The sequence below is a fragment of the Carcharodon carcharias genome, chromosome 22 (assembly GCF_017639515.1).
Source record: "Carcharodon carcharias isolate sCarCar2 chromosome 22, sCarCar2.pri, whole genome shotgun sequence".
NCBI lineage: Eukaryota > Metazoa > Chordata > Chondrichthyes > Lamniformes > Lamnidae > Carcharodon > Carcharodon carcharias.
In genome coordinates, this window is record NC_054488.1 from 58,408,968 (window position 1) to 58,427,081 (window position 18,114).

The window sequence follows — 18,114 nt, forward strand, 5'->3', positions numbered from 1 at the left end:
TTTTCTAACATATCTTTTGAAACCCTTGCCTAACACAAATCTCTGTCTTGAAAATTTGAACTGACAGCCTAGTGTGGAAAAAGTTCTTTCTAATTTCAGTCGTAACTGGCCTAGCTCTTGTTCTGGATTGTCCTATCAGAGGAAATAATTTCTCTTGTATTCCATCAACCTTCTAAATTCTAGAGAATACAAGCCAAGTTTTTGCGACTTGCTTCATAATTTAACCCTTTTAGCCCCGTTATTTTTCTGGTGGATCTCCGCTGTACCCTCCAAGCCAGTATATCCTTTCTGAGATACTGTGCCCGGAACTGAAGAGCAATACTCCAGATGGGATCTTAATGAGACTGTATATGACTGGAACATAGCTTCCTCACTTCTGTATTCCAACACCCTTGAGATAAAGGCCAGCATTCCATTAGCCTTTTTGATTAATTTTTGGGCTTGTCCACCAAATTTTAGTGGTTTGTGTACATGGATACCCAAATTTATTTGCTCCTCCACATTGTGTAGTCTCTCACCATTAAAAACATATTCCAATTTCTATTTCTGGGATCCAAGATGGATGATCTCACGCACTGAACACTAGCACACTGAAAATGCTGTGTCTATGGATGTTGACTACATGTATATGTGTCAGGAAGATATAATAATTTCCATAATGTTATTGGAATTTATTGTAAAATAGAGTAGTAGTGGGATGTGTTTGTGTGTGTCTGTGCTTGTGAGACTTAATTGGATTAAAGGCAACTGGTCCGAAGGCTTTGATGTAAACATGGGGGAAGTTTAGAATGTAAGGTGAGAAGATATTTGCATTTTTAAATAAACCAGACTAGATTGTTTTCAAAGGAGGGGTGAAATGTGTCACCTAGCCAGGTGAAGTTTAGAAACAGTGGCCTGAATTTTCTGCCTACCAGGCGGGCAGGCCCAACTCAATCTCCGGCAGGAGGGGAGCCGATCCCTGCTGTCATTTTAAGTGGGCGGGCCAATTAAGGTCTGCCCAGCGTGACCCCTGGTGGGATGTGCTATGCGCTTCCTGTGCGGGCGGGGGGATTCCCCAAATGCGAGAGTGTGCTCTTTCGTGCATGCACATGAAAGAGCACACATCTCCCTGAGGCTAAGTGCTGCCTCAGGGAGATCGCTGAAAGTTGTTCAAACATTAACAATAGAAAAATTTAAAAATCCTTAACATGCCCCCTCACGTGACAATGTCACACGAGGTGGGACATGTTAATAAATTTCACTAAAACTTTATTAAAGTTTTTTTAAACCCTGCATGAAATCTCATCCTGCTGGTGGATGAGGTTTCATGTATTTTCAGAAGCCCGCCGGGGCCCCTGGCCTGCCCACCAACCTTAAGGTTGGATGGGCAGGTCCTTTAATTGTTTAACTGACCATTGACAGGTCGGCAGGCGCACAGCTGATTTCGCTGTGCTCCCGCCTTCCTGAAAAGTTAAAAGGGGCGGGATGACGTTGGGGGTTCCCCCGACGTTATCTCGGGTCATTTGGCACGTCGGCAAGCGGGTCCCACTTCCTGCTCACCAGTGGCAAAATCCAACCCAGTGTGTTTATTTTTCCCAAAGATTACTGGTAAAACCTAGTGCTATGAGAGGTTTTTATCAAGAAGATAAAGTCCAAAGACATGGTGAAACAATGGGAATTTACATTCAAAGAGGAAAATATGTATAAAGGACTGAAGGCTGTGTGTAAGGGTAGGCATTATTTTGAGATCTAATAAGTGTGAAAAACCTTCAGCATCTATGCCTCAAGCTTCTGTCTTCAAAGGACTGAAGTTATGAAAGCTCACTTTGAATTTGACTTGTTTAGGGTATCATGTTTCTTTGCCAGGGCTTTTTAAAAAAATCTGTGTGTCTTAATGTTGCCTTAACAAAAGTGTAACTGGGAGTTAGATTGATTAGGGCGTTTAGAAGTTATCATAGTAATTTGTAAATCTATGTATGTATTTAAAATAATTTCTCCTATTAATGTATGTTTAATCTAGTTTTGTATAAACTTATAAGACTTAGTGGTCTTATTACTGAATTCAAGGCACACATCTCGAAATTTATGCAAACTGCAAAACAAGTTGTGGCAGTTGTTTCAAGTTGCCCCTTGATATTTGAACAACTCAGCATTTACCGTTGGCTGTGCCATAACATATGGACTTGTAGAAGGAATTTAATAAGGGTCTGCACAAGAGATTATTCACAAAGATAAAAGTGCACAATTGGGAATAGTCTTAAAACATGAGTTAGTCATTGGTTCAAAGGTAGGAGATAGAGAGCAGACATAAAGAGAACTTTCTGTTGTTAGCAGGATATGAAGGGTTGTGTTTCGCAGGCATCGTTTACCAAGGTTGCAGTTTTTCACAAAATATATTATTGACTAGGGTGATGGAGGAAAGAGTAGTTCATTTAAATTTGCAAGTATCACTTGAGTCAGAAATTTTATAATTTGTATAGGTGGGAACAGGAAATTTTCTTAAGGACATGGACAAATTAATTTAGGTAGAACTATGGCAAATGGTTACTGGAAATTGCACTCAATACACAAATAGAGGGCAAAACATTCATGGTACTAAGGAAGCTGAAAGTAATTAACGGAGTGACTCATTGACTTTAATATAAGTTTTTAAAAATGGAACTAGATCTGATAATTGACAAGGTGGACAAATCTCTAGAACATGGTAGTTTCAATACCAGAACTTATAGTTGCATTAGTTCTAATTTTCCAAAGCGCCCTATTTTCAGGAATTGTGCACTTGGATTGGGCTATTGTAAGTGTTACCTATTAGTTAAGAAGGAACCAATCAGGTAACTACAGATTGGGGAATGTATTAGAATCCTATCATTAGGGGCAGAGTGACTAAGCAGTTAGACAAGTATGAACTGGTCAAAGAGAGCCACCATGGTTTTGTGAAATGTCTTTCAATTCTAGTTGATTTTTTTTTAGGAATCCCCTAATACGAGATCTGGGATGCAAATCTTGAAAATGTTTGCAAGCAGAAAGGCTATTAAAAGACACATAGGATTCTGGGGTTTATATGCAGAGATTGAATATCAATATAGGGAAGTAATGTTTACTTTGTACAAAATTCTATTAAATCACTATCAGAGCATTGTGTGCAATTCTGGGAACGGATTATATGAATAATAGGAACATAGGAAACAGGAGCAGGAATAGGTTATTCGGCCCCTTGAGCCTGGTCCACCATTCAATAAGATCATGACTGATCTTCTACCTCAATGCCATTTTCCCACACTATCCCCACTTCCCTTGATATCTTTAATAACTAGGAACCCATTGATACGGAAAGGATATGTCAAAGATTCATCATAAATAAATTTAGTATGAGATAATTGAATATTTTGTGATTTGTTTTCAGTAATGAAGTTCCAAGTTAGACAATTATGAGTGCATTTACTATTTTTCATTTGCATGGATTTTTTGATCTAATTCACATTTGAGATACTTTATTAAGAATTTTTCATATGAATTCTTGTTAATAGTGAAGGGTGTAGTTGAATTTTTGCCACAATACCAAACAACACTACTTAACTGTTAAGAAGTGCAGTGGCATTTTATTCTTTCAAGTGGTTCTCTCTGGGTACAGTTGCTGCACATTAAACCTGGCCTTTGTATTCAGATGTTAATGTTTGGGACATCAGCAACCTCCCTCCCAGCCCTTTTCAATGCAAAGATTAGTTTTGGATAATTTCCATCTTTCAGTGCTGTTTCAAATTTAAATGCATTGTTAAGTTATACAAAGTAAAGCTTTAACGTTTTTTTGCTTGCAACTATGAAATGATCAATAAGGTGAAGTAATCACTAAATGTCTACATTGTCAAGGTGATCCTTGCCCATGTGCACATGGTGTAGTTGATGTTGTTCAGATGTTTGTTATTAGCAATGACCTATGCTATTCTTATAGATTGTGCACTCATCTTAAATCATGTCAATTTGGAGTAATCTCTGGCAATCAGATTAAGATTCACTCCAACGAAAACAAAAAATGCTGGAAAAACTCAGCAAGTCCGACAGCATCTGTGGAGAGAGAGAGACAGGGATAATATTTCGAGCCCATATGACTCTTCTACAGATCTCTTTGAAAGAACTATCCAATTAGTCCCATTCTCCAGCCCTTTCCCTATGGCCTGGCAACTTTTTCCTTTTCTGGTATCTTTGAAATTTATTTTTCAAATTTATTATTGAATCTGCTTCTACCATGTTTTCAGGCAATGCATTCCAGATCATCATCATTTGCTGTGGAAAAGCATCTCTCCTCATCAATCCCCTGGCTCTTTTGCCAATTATCTTAAGCCTTTGTCCTCTGGTTACAGCCCTACTGCCAGTGGCAACAGTTTCCCCTTAATTACTTCACCAAAACCTTTCATAATTTTGAATTTCTTCTATTCGATCCCACCTTAACCTTCTTTGCTCTGGGGGTTGGTGGGGGGGGGAGCATGATCCAGCAGCCTTGTGAGGGAGGAGAGCTTGGGAACAGCCTTAGGTCTGTTTTACATAGGGTATATGGCACACAGAGAGGCCACTCGGCCCAATGAGCTCATTTAGGTGTTTCTGCTCCATTCAAGCCTCCTCCCATCTTTCCTCATTAAATTTTACATCGTAACCTTCTATTCTCTATTCCATCATATGCTTTCTAGTTTCCCCTTAAATGTATCAATACATCAATGCTTCAACCACTCCCTGTGGTAGTGACGTCCACATTCTCACCACTCTCTTTTTGGGTCAAGAATTTTCTTCTTGAATTTCCTATTGGATTTCTTGGTGACTACCTTAATCCTCATGGCCTTTTGTGTCCTTACCCACAAGAGGAAATATTTACTCTGCATCCACTCTGTCAAAATCTTGAATCATTAGATCTTAACCTCAACTACTGCATTCCCTTCTCCTAACCTCCCTCAATTGATCCCTTTTTGAAAGCCACCACAATGACATTTGTACCTTGGGTATTCCCCTCTGTGTCAGCATGTTCCCCATTGTCAGCCAGTATCTCTCTTTATTTGTCTGCTTTAAAACATCTAAGGGTGCATTTTCAGTTTCTTAAAATTAATGAATTGATTGATTTGTTTGCAGTTTGCTTTTGTGTATAGGGGTGGAAAATTTATCTTTCGCTCCAATATTTGTGAATTTGCCAAATTAATAAACATACATTTGCATAAGCAAACAAATATTGCTTATAACTTGTTCAAAAGTTAACCATTTCTCAATAAATAAAAACTTGAAAAAAAAATCTTGCATGAGTACTTCTTTTGCATTTTTAAGTTTTTATATATTGAGAATTCCTTTCTGGTGTTAAAATTGGTTAGGAGCAGCAGATTTTAATTGAGCAGTAAAGACATGAAAACTAAAGAATACATTTTTTTCCTGATTATTAAGCAATATCTTTGTTTTCTTTCCTAACCATTGAGATCATAAGTGCTGTTGGTTGGGGGTTTGAGCTCTGAGGAGTTCAGCTTAGTCAGATTCATCTGAAATAAAGCTTCAGAAATTCCCATTCCAATTTTGTTTGAAGTTTTTTGGAAAAAGCAAAAGAACTCATTACAGGATGAGACATACCCTTACACCCTTCAAGGCACACTGATGCATAATTTGAATGCTGAGAAATTGGAACTACCAAGAATCAACTAGCATACTGGGAATTTGGTGAATTGCTCAGATTTGGTTGAAAGCTCTGGACAACTCTTACATGGTAAAAATATCCCATTGAATCACAGGCATTTTGAACTCTTGTAGTAAGAAATTTAATGAAGGTTTTAAGTGATCCAAAAGAAAATTCAACAGGAAAATTTTATCATGTTAAGAAGAAATGTAAAGTATAATAATGTTATTTTATTCAATAAACACGTTCACAGTCCGAAAGCTGAATTGCAGTGTCACTTGCATCAAAAAATTTATATATAGACTAATCAGGTTAAAAACGTGCAAACATGTAACAATCATATCATAATAAAAATAGGCCACAGCAACTTCAGATAACAGGGGAGTGGTGGGTGGGCTATATATATATTTTTTAAAATTCTTAAAAATTTATTTTGAATAAAATTTAAGTTGTAGACACAAAAATGACATCTGAAATTTGGTTTATGAATTTCATGTGAAATGCTGACGTATAAGAGTTACTAAATATTAATTACAACATGAAGTGACGATTGTGGACAGTAAATGTACTCGTGTAAGATTATTAATAACTTAACACAGTTAGAGACCAGAGCTATGTGTTTTGACACTAATGAATTGTTTCATGTTTTTAGAAAGTTGCCTTGCACTTTTCTTCCAATCCCACTTTTCTGTCTTCATCACATAACATTTCAGGGGAGAGTTCAGAAAGATAAACTTCTCCTAGGCTTTTGCCGATTTAACTTTGTTTGCAGTGGAAAGCCTGGAATTTTAAAGTGGATCCCTTTTTAACTTACTATCTTATTCTGGGGGTTAGTGAGGAGCATCTAGCTTCCTGCCCCCAGCACCAGCCCCTCCCCCCCACCAAAAACCTGTACTCATAGGAACCTCTATGATCTTCTGTGCATTGACTTGCATAGATCAAATTAGATTTGACTTGGTGCCGAAAAGGATATATTTGAATGATGTAAATGAAGTCTTCTGCTTTAAACTAATGTAGAAATTTAACCACACTTGGAATGATGTGGATAATCTTGGTCTCCATTTATAAAAAGATATAGGCACACTGGACAAAGTACAAAAAATATACTAGATTGATACCAGAAGTGAGAGTTTATTTATTTGGAAAGATTGAACAAAGCTGGGGTTTGAGGGGTGACATGATAGAAACCTTTAAAATTATGAAAAGGTTTTATAGGGCAGATGTAGAGATGTTTCCGTTTGCAGATAAGGTCAGAACTAGGGCTAGTAAATAAAAGATAGCCACTAATAAATCTGATAGGGAATTCTGGAGTTCAACTTTTTACCCACAGTGTGGCAAGAATGTGGAACTTAATATCACCTGGAGTAGTTGAGGTGAATAGCATAGACACCTTCAAAGGGAAACTAGATAATTTTGTTAATCCCAGCTGGGAAAGCATTAAGCACACATGTGGGGTACGCTGCCATTGTGGTTATTTATGTTACTGCACTAGTAATCTAGAGGCCTGGACTAATGATCCCGTGACATGAGTTCAAATCCCACCATGGCAGCTGGAGAATTTAAGTTCAGCTAGTTGAATAAATCTGGAATAAAAAGCTGGCATTAATAATGGTGACCCCGAACCTACTGAATTTTTGCAAAAGCCCATTTGGCTCACCAGAGTCCTTCTGGGAAAGAAATCTGCCTTCCTTATTTGGTCTGGCCTAAATGTTCCAGACCCACAACAATGTGGTTAACTCTTAACTGCCTCTGAAATGGCCTAGCAAGCCACTGAGTTGTAACCACTGGACAACCTTGCTCGAAAGTAAGCTACAAAAAACGCTGGCTGGACTTGTGTAAGAGCGATGAGCTGCTGCGTGATATATATGACAGGGTTCGTCCTCACAGCTCACTATGTCCACGTATGTATGGGCTGCCCAAGACACAAAAAAGCAATGTCCCTTTATGCCGTATCTTATCTATGATCGGTTCTGCACAGCATGAATTGGCCAAATCATTGGGCAAATTGTTACAATCAGATTTGAGCAAGTTTTCCAGACACATGGTTAAGGAATTGCGAAGACCATACAGGACTTGAATATCAATAGTAATGCTGTGCCCATGTGCTCATTTGACATTGCTAGCCTATTCACCAACGTTCCTCTTAAGGAAGCCATAGATATTTGCGCTGCAGCACTATATCATGGTGATCTAGGCCCACCACCATTGCATGAATCAGTATTCATTGAGCTTATGAACTTGGCAACTCACGCAGTTGAGTTCAGCTTTAATGACACCATGTATGCCCAAATATGTTGCTATGGGATCCCCTCTAGTCCCAGCTCTTGCAAACATCTTGTTGGAGTCCGTGAGAAATGTGTCATCGATGGAATGACACCTAACCTACTACCTCTTGCATATTTCCGATATGTGGATGATAACGTTTGCTATATTCAAATCTGCAGCTGCATGTAATAATTTCCTTGCATGTCTTAATAGGCTCCATCCTGCGCTCAAGTTCACCTTTGAAATGGAGCAGTCGAGTGAACCCCCTTTCCTTGACGTACTAGCTGAGAAATCTACAAGGAAGTTCTCTACCTTGGCCTACCACAAGCCTACGTTCACTGGTCAATACACGTGTTGGGATTCTCACAGTTCCACGCACCATAAGATTGGCCTTATCGGCTACCTCATAAACAGGGCCCGAATCATTTGGTCATTATACAAGTTTAATGCTGAAATACGGTGTGTTAAAGACATCTAGCGGGAAAATGGCAATCCTGATCAGATTATTTCACGCTGCATATCGCGCAAACTCATGAACGGGCCCAAGGCCATCACATTTAGCCCTGAAAAGAGCCCTGTCTACCTCAGAATACCCTGGAAGGGCAAAGTATCTCAAAAATTAGAGCAACAGGTGAAGTAACTATTTCATGCTGCTACTATACAATAGTAACATGAGTGATATTCGCCACTAACAGGGTGCTGCCATCAAGCCAAAAAGACGTTCCGCCTATCACACAAATGAGTAATGTGGTGTATGAATTTCAGTGCCAGTGTGATGTTAGGTATGTAGGCTGTAGTCCCAAAGACTGGTGGATCTTTTCAAGCATGTCCCTTCCGTTGTTCAAAACAGGCATGGTACAGATCACACCTAACCAGCCCGTGCTTGTAAAACTCAAACCACAGTGTCCAACGTTAGATGTGATTCCGTGATTGGACAACATTTGTTAAATAATCCTCAGTGTGCTAAGAATTACGCTGACAACCAATTTAAGATTGTCAGTTGGGCTCGCAGTGTAGCGCATTTATGTGTACTGGAGGCTACATATGTTAATGCACAGGGCCCTGTTCTTTGCAGACAGAAAAAACATATACACACATTGCGCCTGTTTCAGCTAAACAAAATAAGTGACAGCCATTCACTGGTTCATTCCCAGGGCAATGTCCTGACCAATCAGAGTCAAGTTGCCTGGTTTAAATTTCAAACAATGCTTGGCATTTAGCTTTCAATCATCATCAACTAGTGCATTGTCCATGACAACACCTCTACCAATCAGAGTCAACTTGCCAAGCATTCAGCACTCTGTTCTCGTACAGTATAAATATGTTGTTTCCTGAGATATTGGTATTTTCTTGTGAAATGTCCTGATGAGTGCAGGACGAAAAGCTTCGACAAAAAAGTCCCTCTTTTTCAGCACCACTCAGTTGTATCAAAGCCATTATAGACTGCAGCAGTTCAAGCAGGCAGTTTAGCATTATTACCATAATCTTCTCGAGGACAAGCAATTAGGGTTGGGAAGTAAGTAATTACTTTGCCAGCGATGCCCACATACCATGAATAATATTTTTTAAATAGTGTGGGCATTGAGAAAGATCATGGTCAAGATGGGCTGGGACACACTGAATAGCCTGGGAACCGACTCACATTATAATTGGCCACTTATGCAAAATATATATATAATATATTCCTACAGAGAGGGAAAGATGTAAATAATTGTGATTTTGAAGCTGTCCATTGTAAATCACTTTAGTTTAAATCCCTGTGTGTTTATTGACACAAAATTAGTGCTATTGGATGTGTACTTTGCTCTGAGGTAAGACAGAGTAAACAGCAAGCAGATAAAAACACTGAGTCTATCAGTTGTGGCCGAGTATTAAATTGTTCCCCATTACCTTTCTGTTCTTCATACTCTCACTGGTGCAAGCAATTCAGCCATTATAAAACTATTGAGATGTCTCTTTGGCTCAGAGGTGATCTGATAGGAGTTGCTAAACAAACAGCATTGATAGCAGTTCAAAGCAGATGGAGTCTTAGGCATCAGATAATGAGGAGCCCATATGTGTGGAGTTGTTTATAAAGTAGGAAATTAAACAGATCAGATAGATTATAATTCTTTTAAATAAATGCGTGCAAGACAAGCATAACTGGTAACCAGAGAACTGCATGAAGAAAAACAAAAAAAAATTAACTATCAAAAAGTGTTAGCAGTTAATGTACATTACAGCAGGCTAGAAAATGAAATTAGCAAGGCATCAGTTAAAGAGTAATTAATCAAGGTGATCAGATTAGTTTTTGAGGAGGAAAAGAAGTTTAAACATATTGAGGGTCTTTGTGATAGAATAGGCCATGGGCATTTTTGCTGCATGATTTCAAAGCAGTAGTAGCACTCCAATAGTTGCATTTTGAATACTGTTGCCAGATCATGTGGCTTTACTGTGGTTTTAGTGGTGAAATGCCATCACTCAGCACAGAGGAGTAGAAGCAGTGTGTTGCACCTTTACAGTTGGACTGCCGCGTTGTCCCTTTGTTGTATTGTTGTGGAAGTCAACAAACATACCTTTTTATCGAAACTCCTTTGAGTTCCTTTGCCACAGAGTTGTGTAATCTTACATAACAGAAGGAAGACTGTCGTGTCTGTGCTAACTCTTTGAAAGAACTATCCAAATAGTCCCACTTCCCTGCTGTTTTCCCATAGCCCTGCAATTTTTTTTCCTTTTCAAGTATATATCCAATTCTCTTTTGAAAGTTTCCATTGAATATCAACAGTGTTTCAAACAGTGTATTCTGGACCTGCAGTGTACCAGCAGTATATTCTGCTGCCTTAATAAAAAGTCTTATTTCCCCTTTGGTTCTTTTACCAATTACTGTACTTTAAATTGGTGATCTTTTGTGCTGAATCTGCCAGTGGAAACAGTTTCTCCCTATCTGTTCTATCTTACTCTACTTAGCCTTCATTACAATAAGGAGAATAATCTCACTTCTCAAGTCTCATCACAACACTAAAGTGTTCTGTTTCAGGTGTCACTCTAGTAATTCTTCTCTGCACCCTATCCAAGGCCTTAACGTCCTACGTAAAGTGTGATTTTTGTTGCTGTTTGCCTGATCTCCATTTGGCATAACTAAAATTGGGTGCTTACAGGTGAGGAATTGTGAATGGGCACTCGAGTCCTCCCACTCAGAAACACAGTGCTGCGAACAGCATTGCATCAGTAGAAAGCAGTCAGTGAATAGGATAATAATGTTTCTAGTGCTTAAAAAATACAGATCCTTTATATTCCTACTCCTCCACCACAGGTACAATTTCCTTTATTTTTAGGTCATTGTCGGTAATATTGAGGTTACTGTAACATGTTTCCTTGAAGAGCTGAAGAAAAGCGCATTGCATGGCAATAACTGACAAGCAAACAACAAATCGAAAGATTATAACAAATTGTGAAATGACTTATGCCTTAAATAGCAAGGAAATGTATGTATTTCCAGCATGGGAAGTTACTGTTTTTTTTCTGATTAATTTCAATAAATAAAACATTAAGTCAAATGTTGTCAAAATTAAATATCAAAGTATAATTTTAACATGTAGAGTATAATTCTTGTTGAGTACATTTTCCATTGAAAATGAAGGTATGGGTTAAAAAATTCCACAACTCACATTACACATTCTCTTTAATTTTGGGTAGGAAGCAGAATAAGTAACATCCTTTGTTTAATTGTTTTTAATCAAAAGATAGAGATGAAGACAAAAATGTTGGAAGCAAAATTCCATGAGGAGAAGCTCAAGCTGCAGCAAAAGCATGATACCGATGTTCAAAAGGTAAATTGGGAAGTTTTTTAAATAATTTCTCTTGCTGTGGGGTATCATTCTATAAGGTCACAAATAATATTTTGAGCATTTCATTATGAAATGAGAGGAGGAAAAGAAGGGACCCAGTCAGCCTGGGATGAAATGTTTTCTTGCTTTTCACTAAGGCAGCATTGGGGAGGCCTGGGTTCTGGGAGATTACATGAAAGCAAAAATAAATGGCAAAAATGTGATTATTATAAAAAGTTTTACGAATGTGTTTGCTGAAAATCAGTGTAAGTTAGTTGGAGTATAATTCAGTAATGCTGTTATGTGATTCTCAAAGGTAGCTATTCCAGGTTCCTGTTTCTGTGCCTGTATCTCAAGGAGCTCCTTGCACATGTGTTTCTTTGCGTGGGGTCATTAATGGCAACTTCTCCTGCTAAGGACTTGAGATAATACCACTGCTCCCTCTAAGCTTCATGTATACGAGGCTGTGCGGCTTCCCAAAAGGTACTGCCCAGGCCGCTCATGTGACTGTGTGCACAAGAATTTAATGGTATTGCACATTAAAATGAACAGGATGCACACAACAAAAAAAAAAAATTTGTCAAGAAAACATTGGTCAGCATCACTCGGCTGTCCTCGGCAAGGCAAAAACTTGGGGTTAGCATATTTAGCACATAGCTCTCTCCAAAGAATGTTGCAAGCCACTTGGCTTTGCCGAGAGAGGGCAAAAGGGTAGTGTCAGATCATTGGCACCTTGTTCTTCAGAAGCATTACCACTTGCCTCTCAAACACTGCAGTTGCCTTTCCCGCTCCACATTGTTGATGCCTGTCCAAAGGTTCCCATTCCTGCCCATTGTCACCTGTGTAAGATATAATGGCTGCAAGTTCTCCTAAAAATTTTCAACAATTGCTGCTGAAGCAATGGCTCCGGAAGCCTTTATACAACCAAGGACTTCACTTCTTTGTGACCCTGCCCAAATTTTTTATCCTGAAAAGTCACAATAGAAAATATTTTCCTTTAGTTTAAATGGTCATCTTTTAAACTTATGTCAGGTGAGGCACTGTAACACAATATAACTTTGAACATAGAAGTTCAGTGTTTTCTTTCTGTTGGAAGTTACATTTCAGCATTCCTTTGTTTTAAGTTACATTAAGTAAAAATATGCTCCAGTTTAAAAGACCTGTTGTCAAGAGCTGCATGACTGGATGTCACACTGTTAGTTGTTAACCACCCCCCCCCCCCTCCCCCAATCTCCCCCAATATGCTGATGTTGCAATCTTATCAAGTACAAATATATGTAATTAAATATAATCAGGTTAGACTACCAAGGACTGCTACCTCACAGGGCTACTGTTGAGTGTGTGGATGTCTGAGTAAACTTTAGCAGTAGCTTTTCAAGTAAGGTTTCAACCAGTGATAGGTAAGATTGGAGGGTTGGTTGAAGGAAAAGGAGATGCAGGGATGTGGGAACAAGATTGGTTTATTGTTGCAATCTTTGCCCAAGCTAACATGGAGGTGGAGTGAGCTGGGATTGGTTTTAGTAGATTGTAACTTATATTTGATGGAAGGCAGGTGATATTGTTCAAGGTGAGTAAAATTCTTTAAGTTTAAAACATTTCTACCAGCTGTCACAACTTTTTTGAAATGTTTTCTGTAATTTCTCCTTAAATTCTGAAGTTAAATTTAAAGTCATGGAGATCATGGTGCAATCTATTGGAGGCTTGGCACTTAGACTCAATGGGGAATATACAATGGGGCCCGTCAGAGGGCAACTCGAATTATACTGAATAGAAGTTGTCTTGGTGATTTATTTTGATGCTTCACAGTATTAAGAAGTTTATAAGTTGAGACTGAGGCAGGCAGGAAATCAGTCAATTTATGATTTTAGTTTAGATTGATATTAAATATGTTTATTGAAATATGTGACTAAAATTACCACTTGGTTTGCTGTAGACGCCTCTAATAATTTTTTTCCTTATGATATTTGGTGCAACACCCTGTTTTTAAAAAAAGTCATTCATGGGTTGTCAGTGTCACTGGCAAGGCCAGCATTTGTTGCCCATCCTAATTGCCTTTGCGAAGGTTCTGGTGAGCGGCCTTCTTGAATCACTGCAGTCCATCTGGTGTAGGTTTCTGTTTTTATTTCAGGAAAAGATGCTGTTTGCTGCAGCCACCATTTGCATGTTGTACAACTGATCTTTTACCTGTTTGATTTAAAACTGAAATTAATTAATTTCATACAATTAAAAAAAAGATATCAAGTACCTATTGGGTATTTTTATTAGATTGGATGAGATTACAGGGTGATTTGCTAGAGGTTTTTCCAATTATGTATGAAATGGGACAGAGTAGATAGAAACAGACTGCTGCTAGTAGTTGAGGATTCTAGAACGAAGGAACGTTGATGTAAGATTAATTGTAAGAGACTAAAGATAGAAAAGGAGAATTTTTTTCTGAGTTGTGAGGAGTTGGTGATTGAAGCATTGACCATTTTAACTTTTGAGAATAGGCTGGAGAGTTGGTTGAAGGAAAAGGAGATGCAAGGATGTGGGAACAAGATAGAAACATACAATTGTAATTGCTTCTCATTTGGAGGATAAACACCAGCGTGGATTGGCTATGCCCAATGGCCTGTTTCCATGTGATAATTTCAATGTAATTCTGTTGCCAGGATCTTTCCTATGGTGGGTGGGCCATTTTATGCAGGCGAGTAAATTAAGGACTGCCCAGCGTATAACGCGGCCAGTAGCGCTCAGCACTACCTGTGCAGGGGGGGAGGGAGAGTCAGGGCATGGAGCTGCCTTGGAGATTGAATGAATATTAAAATAATTAAAGAATTGAATTAAAAATGTATTTAAACATGTCCCCTCATGTAACTCTGCCACATGAGTGGGGACATGTTTTTATATGTATGAAAACTAATTCATTTATTTAATAAAAGCTTCAGGAAACATCATCCCGCTCGTGGATGAGGTTTGCTGAAAAACACAAAGGCCGCTTGGGCTTCCTGCCTGTCTGCCAACCTTAAAGTTGGATGGGCAGTGTTCTCAAGTGGCTCAATTGATTTCTTAATGTCCTTAATAGGCCGTTTACATTTTGGCGGGTGTGCAGCCAACTCCAGCACGTGCCTGCTGAACGAAATGTCGTGAAGGTGCACAATGACGTCGGGACGCATGCCTGACATCATTGCGGGTCATTTTACAGGTCGGTGTGTTGGGCCCACCCCCGCATCGAAAAATTCTGCCCTATGTTTATGTCAGCATGAAAATAATCTATAATTTATAGGCAGGAAAACAGTCAACATTTTCAACATGATGAGGATGATTGTGAACAGAGTCCAAAATAGTGACTCTTGGAAAATCCAAGATCCTCATTAGCACTTCAGTTACAAGTAGTGTAAATTCAATTTCTAATTGCTCCAGTTGGTATAATGCAATACAGAAAGTTGGAGCAGCAAATGACAAGTTGTTTTTTTGCTAAAACATCCAAGAATCTTGAGATTAAGACCTTGTTCTACACATGACTGTTGTCTGTGGGTTATTGGATTCTTTCATATTTTGCTCTGTAACCTTGAAGCCTATTCAGACCGAAGAGCTATCCTCCACTTTCTGAGGTGGTTAGTCATGTTTTCTGAATTTCCTACAAGAAAAGAAAAGTCATGGCCATGCTCATTTAAAGATCAAACTTCAGTAGCTGCAAGATACAGCTGTGTTACTAGTCACAAAACATCATTAGTCACAAGTGGAATTTGTTGATATTGAATCAAATTAGCCATATTTTTATAATGATGCTGTGCTCTGGATGGAGTACAATAGGCTAGAAACTGTACAAAGGGCTCAGCTGTCACTTTTTTACAATTTCCATTTTTCTCCAAATTTGTCCCCCCTTCCTCAACACATCCATATTAATAGTCATATATATATATTTATTCTCAATAGTTTGCTGTGTGGAACATTCTGTGCTGTGTTGGGGTCGCTCCTTATTCGATTTTCAGGAGTTATTTTGAATGGAGTGGTTTGGAACCCTTGCTTCTGCAGTATTAGTTTCAATTCCATGATTAAACTGGCCTTTACCTAAATTGTGAATAAAATTCACCTTTAAGCTATTTTTTTCGCACTGCAATGAACTTTATTGTTGGAATGTAAGAATGAGAAAAGGTCTTTCAGCTATCCCGCTAACCTTGTCATTTTGGTTTTGATGTAGGCCAGTTTTAACCTTCCTTTAAATCCAAAAATACATTTCAGCAATAGAGAAATGGCCTCATTTAGAACCAGGGCAGTTTCCATCTTTAAATACCCAGGCACCTGGTAAGGTTGGCATATGCAAGTAGTAATGCACTTGGTAAGGCTGGTGTATACAGGTGGCCATGTACCTGGTAAGGCAAAAAAAAATTAAAATCGATACAGTTTACATTAAGTTGGGAAGAGGACATAAGGAGGCTACGAAGGGATATTGATAGGTTAAGTGAGTGGGCAAAGATCTGTCAAATGGAGTATCATGTGGGAAAATGTGAAATTGCCTATTTTGGCAGGAAGAATAAAAAAGAAGCATATCTAAATGGTGAGAGATTGTGGAGGGATTGGGCATCCTAGTGCATAAATCGCAAAAGGTTAGTATGCAGGAACAGCAAGTAATTAGGAAAGCTAATAGAATGTTATTGTTTATTGTGAGGTGAATTGAATACAGAAGTAGAGAAGTTATGCTTAAGTTACACAGGGTATTGGCAAGACCACATCTGGAGTATTGTGTACTGTATTGGTCTCCTTATTTAAGAAAAGATGTAAATGCATTGGAAGCTGTTCGGAGAAGGTTTAATAGACTAATACCTGGAATGGGTGGGTTGTCTTATGAGGAAAGGTTGGACAAGCTAGGCTTGTATCCACTGGAGTTTAAAAGAGCAAGAGATCCTGAGGGGCCTTGACAGGGTGGATGTGGAAATGATGGTTTCTCGTATGGGAGAATCTAGAACTAGGGGTCACTGCTTAAAAATAATGGATCGCTCATTTAAGACAGATGAGGAGAAATGTTTTTTCTCTCGGAGGGTTATGAGTCTTTAGAACTCTTCCTTAAAAGACGGTGGAAACAGAGTCTGAATATTTTTAAGGCAGAGCTAGATAGATTCTTCTTAAGCCAGGGGATGAAAAGTTATTGGGGCCAGTAGGAATGTGGAGTTGAGGTTACAATCAGATCAACCATGATCTTATTGAATGGCAGAGCAGGTTTGAGGGGCTGAGTGGCCTACTCCTGCTCCTGATTCGTGTGTTTGTATGTAATAATTTTGAAAAAGGAAAACAAGTAAATTACACCTCCTTCAAACGGAACCGGGCTAGCTTAGTTTAATTCAAAGATCCCTTACTAACTTTTGATGCTGGGAATACTAAGCAGTTGCTTTGTTAAAATAATGACTTTCTGTAAAACCATATTAAAGCATCACATCATTCTGCCTAACACTAATGGCTGTGATAAATTGGCCTAATTTTGAAGAGTCTGGGGAAGAGTGATAAGGACACAAAATGCTAAATAAACTGGTGGATTATTGAACGGATAGTTTTGCCTTCATGTAAAAAAAATATTAAACGGGGTCTTCATCTGAGTCTGGCTTTGCTATTGAAACCCAGTGTGGCTTGATCCATCTTTGTGATTCATGAGAACAAAGTTCTGAAAGAGTTGACAGGATGATTTAGTTTTGAGGCCTCCTTTTTGGATCTCACACTTAACAGATGCTACAACAGATTATTTCTTATAGTTGTAGAATGTAAGAATGTTACGGTTGGGGTTCCTTCAATCACTGTAACAGCAGACAGGAAGTCCTTATGCTGAAAACAGATTCCCATCCTCACATCAAAGCATTCTGTGTTGGATGCTAATATTTGCTCAGGTGCATCTTGGGGCATATTAACTTAGTTTGAGTATATTTACCACAGATGACCAGTAGTGTCTGGCCTGGTGAGAATCAGTACAAAGCAGGACAAGACTCTGACCTTCTATTGACTAAGCTTTGATGTGCAGGTTGTAATTTTTTGTTCAGCTGAGCTTTCATTTGCTATTTCTTGCTAGTGACAGCATAAAATGCTTTGGACAGATGAATCCGATGAAAGATTTTTTTCTGTTTTGCTGATGCGGTGCACAGGTGAAGTACATTTGATACTCCCTGCATCGTTCAACAAACTCAGACACTAGACCTACATGGGTAAAAATGAATGACTCCCATTATCTTCTGTATTGGTTGTTGAGAATTAATAGGCCACTGTGTATATAATACATTTATGTTCTTTACTGGGAAATTCTTGCTTGCCAGTCTTTTTAAATTTAGATATTTTGTTGTGATAATGTGACCTCTATTTTTATAATTTTAAGAACTATAGGTTTGCTGGTGTTGTTGGAGAGAGTTTAAATTAGCTTAGCAGTAGGAGAATGGGAACCTCAGCACAGATTCAGAGAGG

General features: G+C 38.6%; 1 protein-coding gene across 7 annotated transcripts in view; it reads left to right on the forward strand.

Moving 5' to 3' along the window:
* cep112 (centrosomal protein 112) overlaps positions 1-18,114 on the forward strand; it is a 425,679-nt gene that overhangs the window by 119,725 nt on the left and 287,840 nt on the right. For 6 of the 7 annotated variants that reach the window (XM_041216547.1, XM_041216546.1, XM_041216549.1 and 3 more), the window contains one exon: positions 11,608-11,694. The exons of the other annotated variant lie outside the window; for it this stretch is intronic. In XM_041216547.1, the coding sequence (XP_041072481.1) occupies positions 11,608-11,694 (87 nt within the window). The remainder of the gene's footprint in view (positions 1-11,607; positions 11,695-18,114) is intronic. 7 annotated transcript variants of the gene reach the window in all.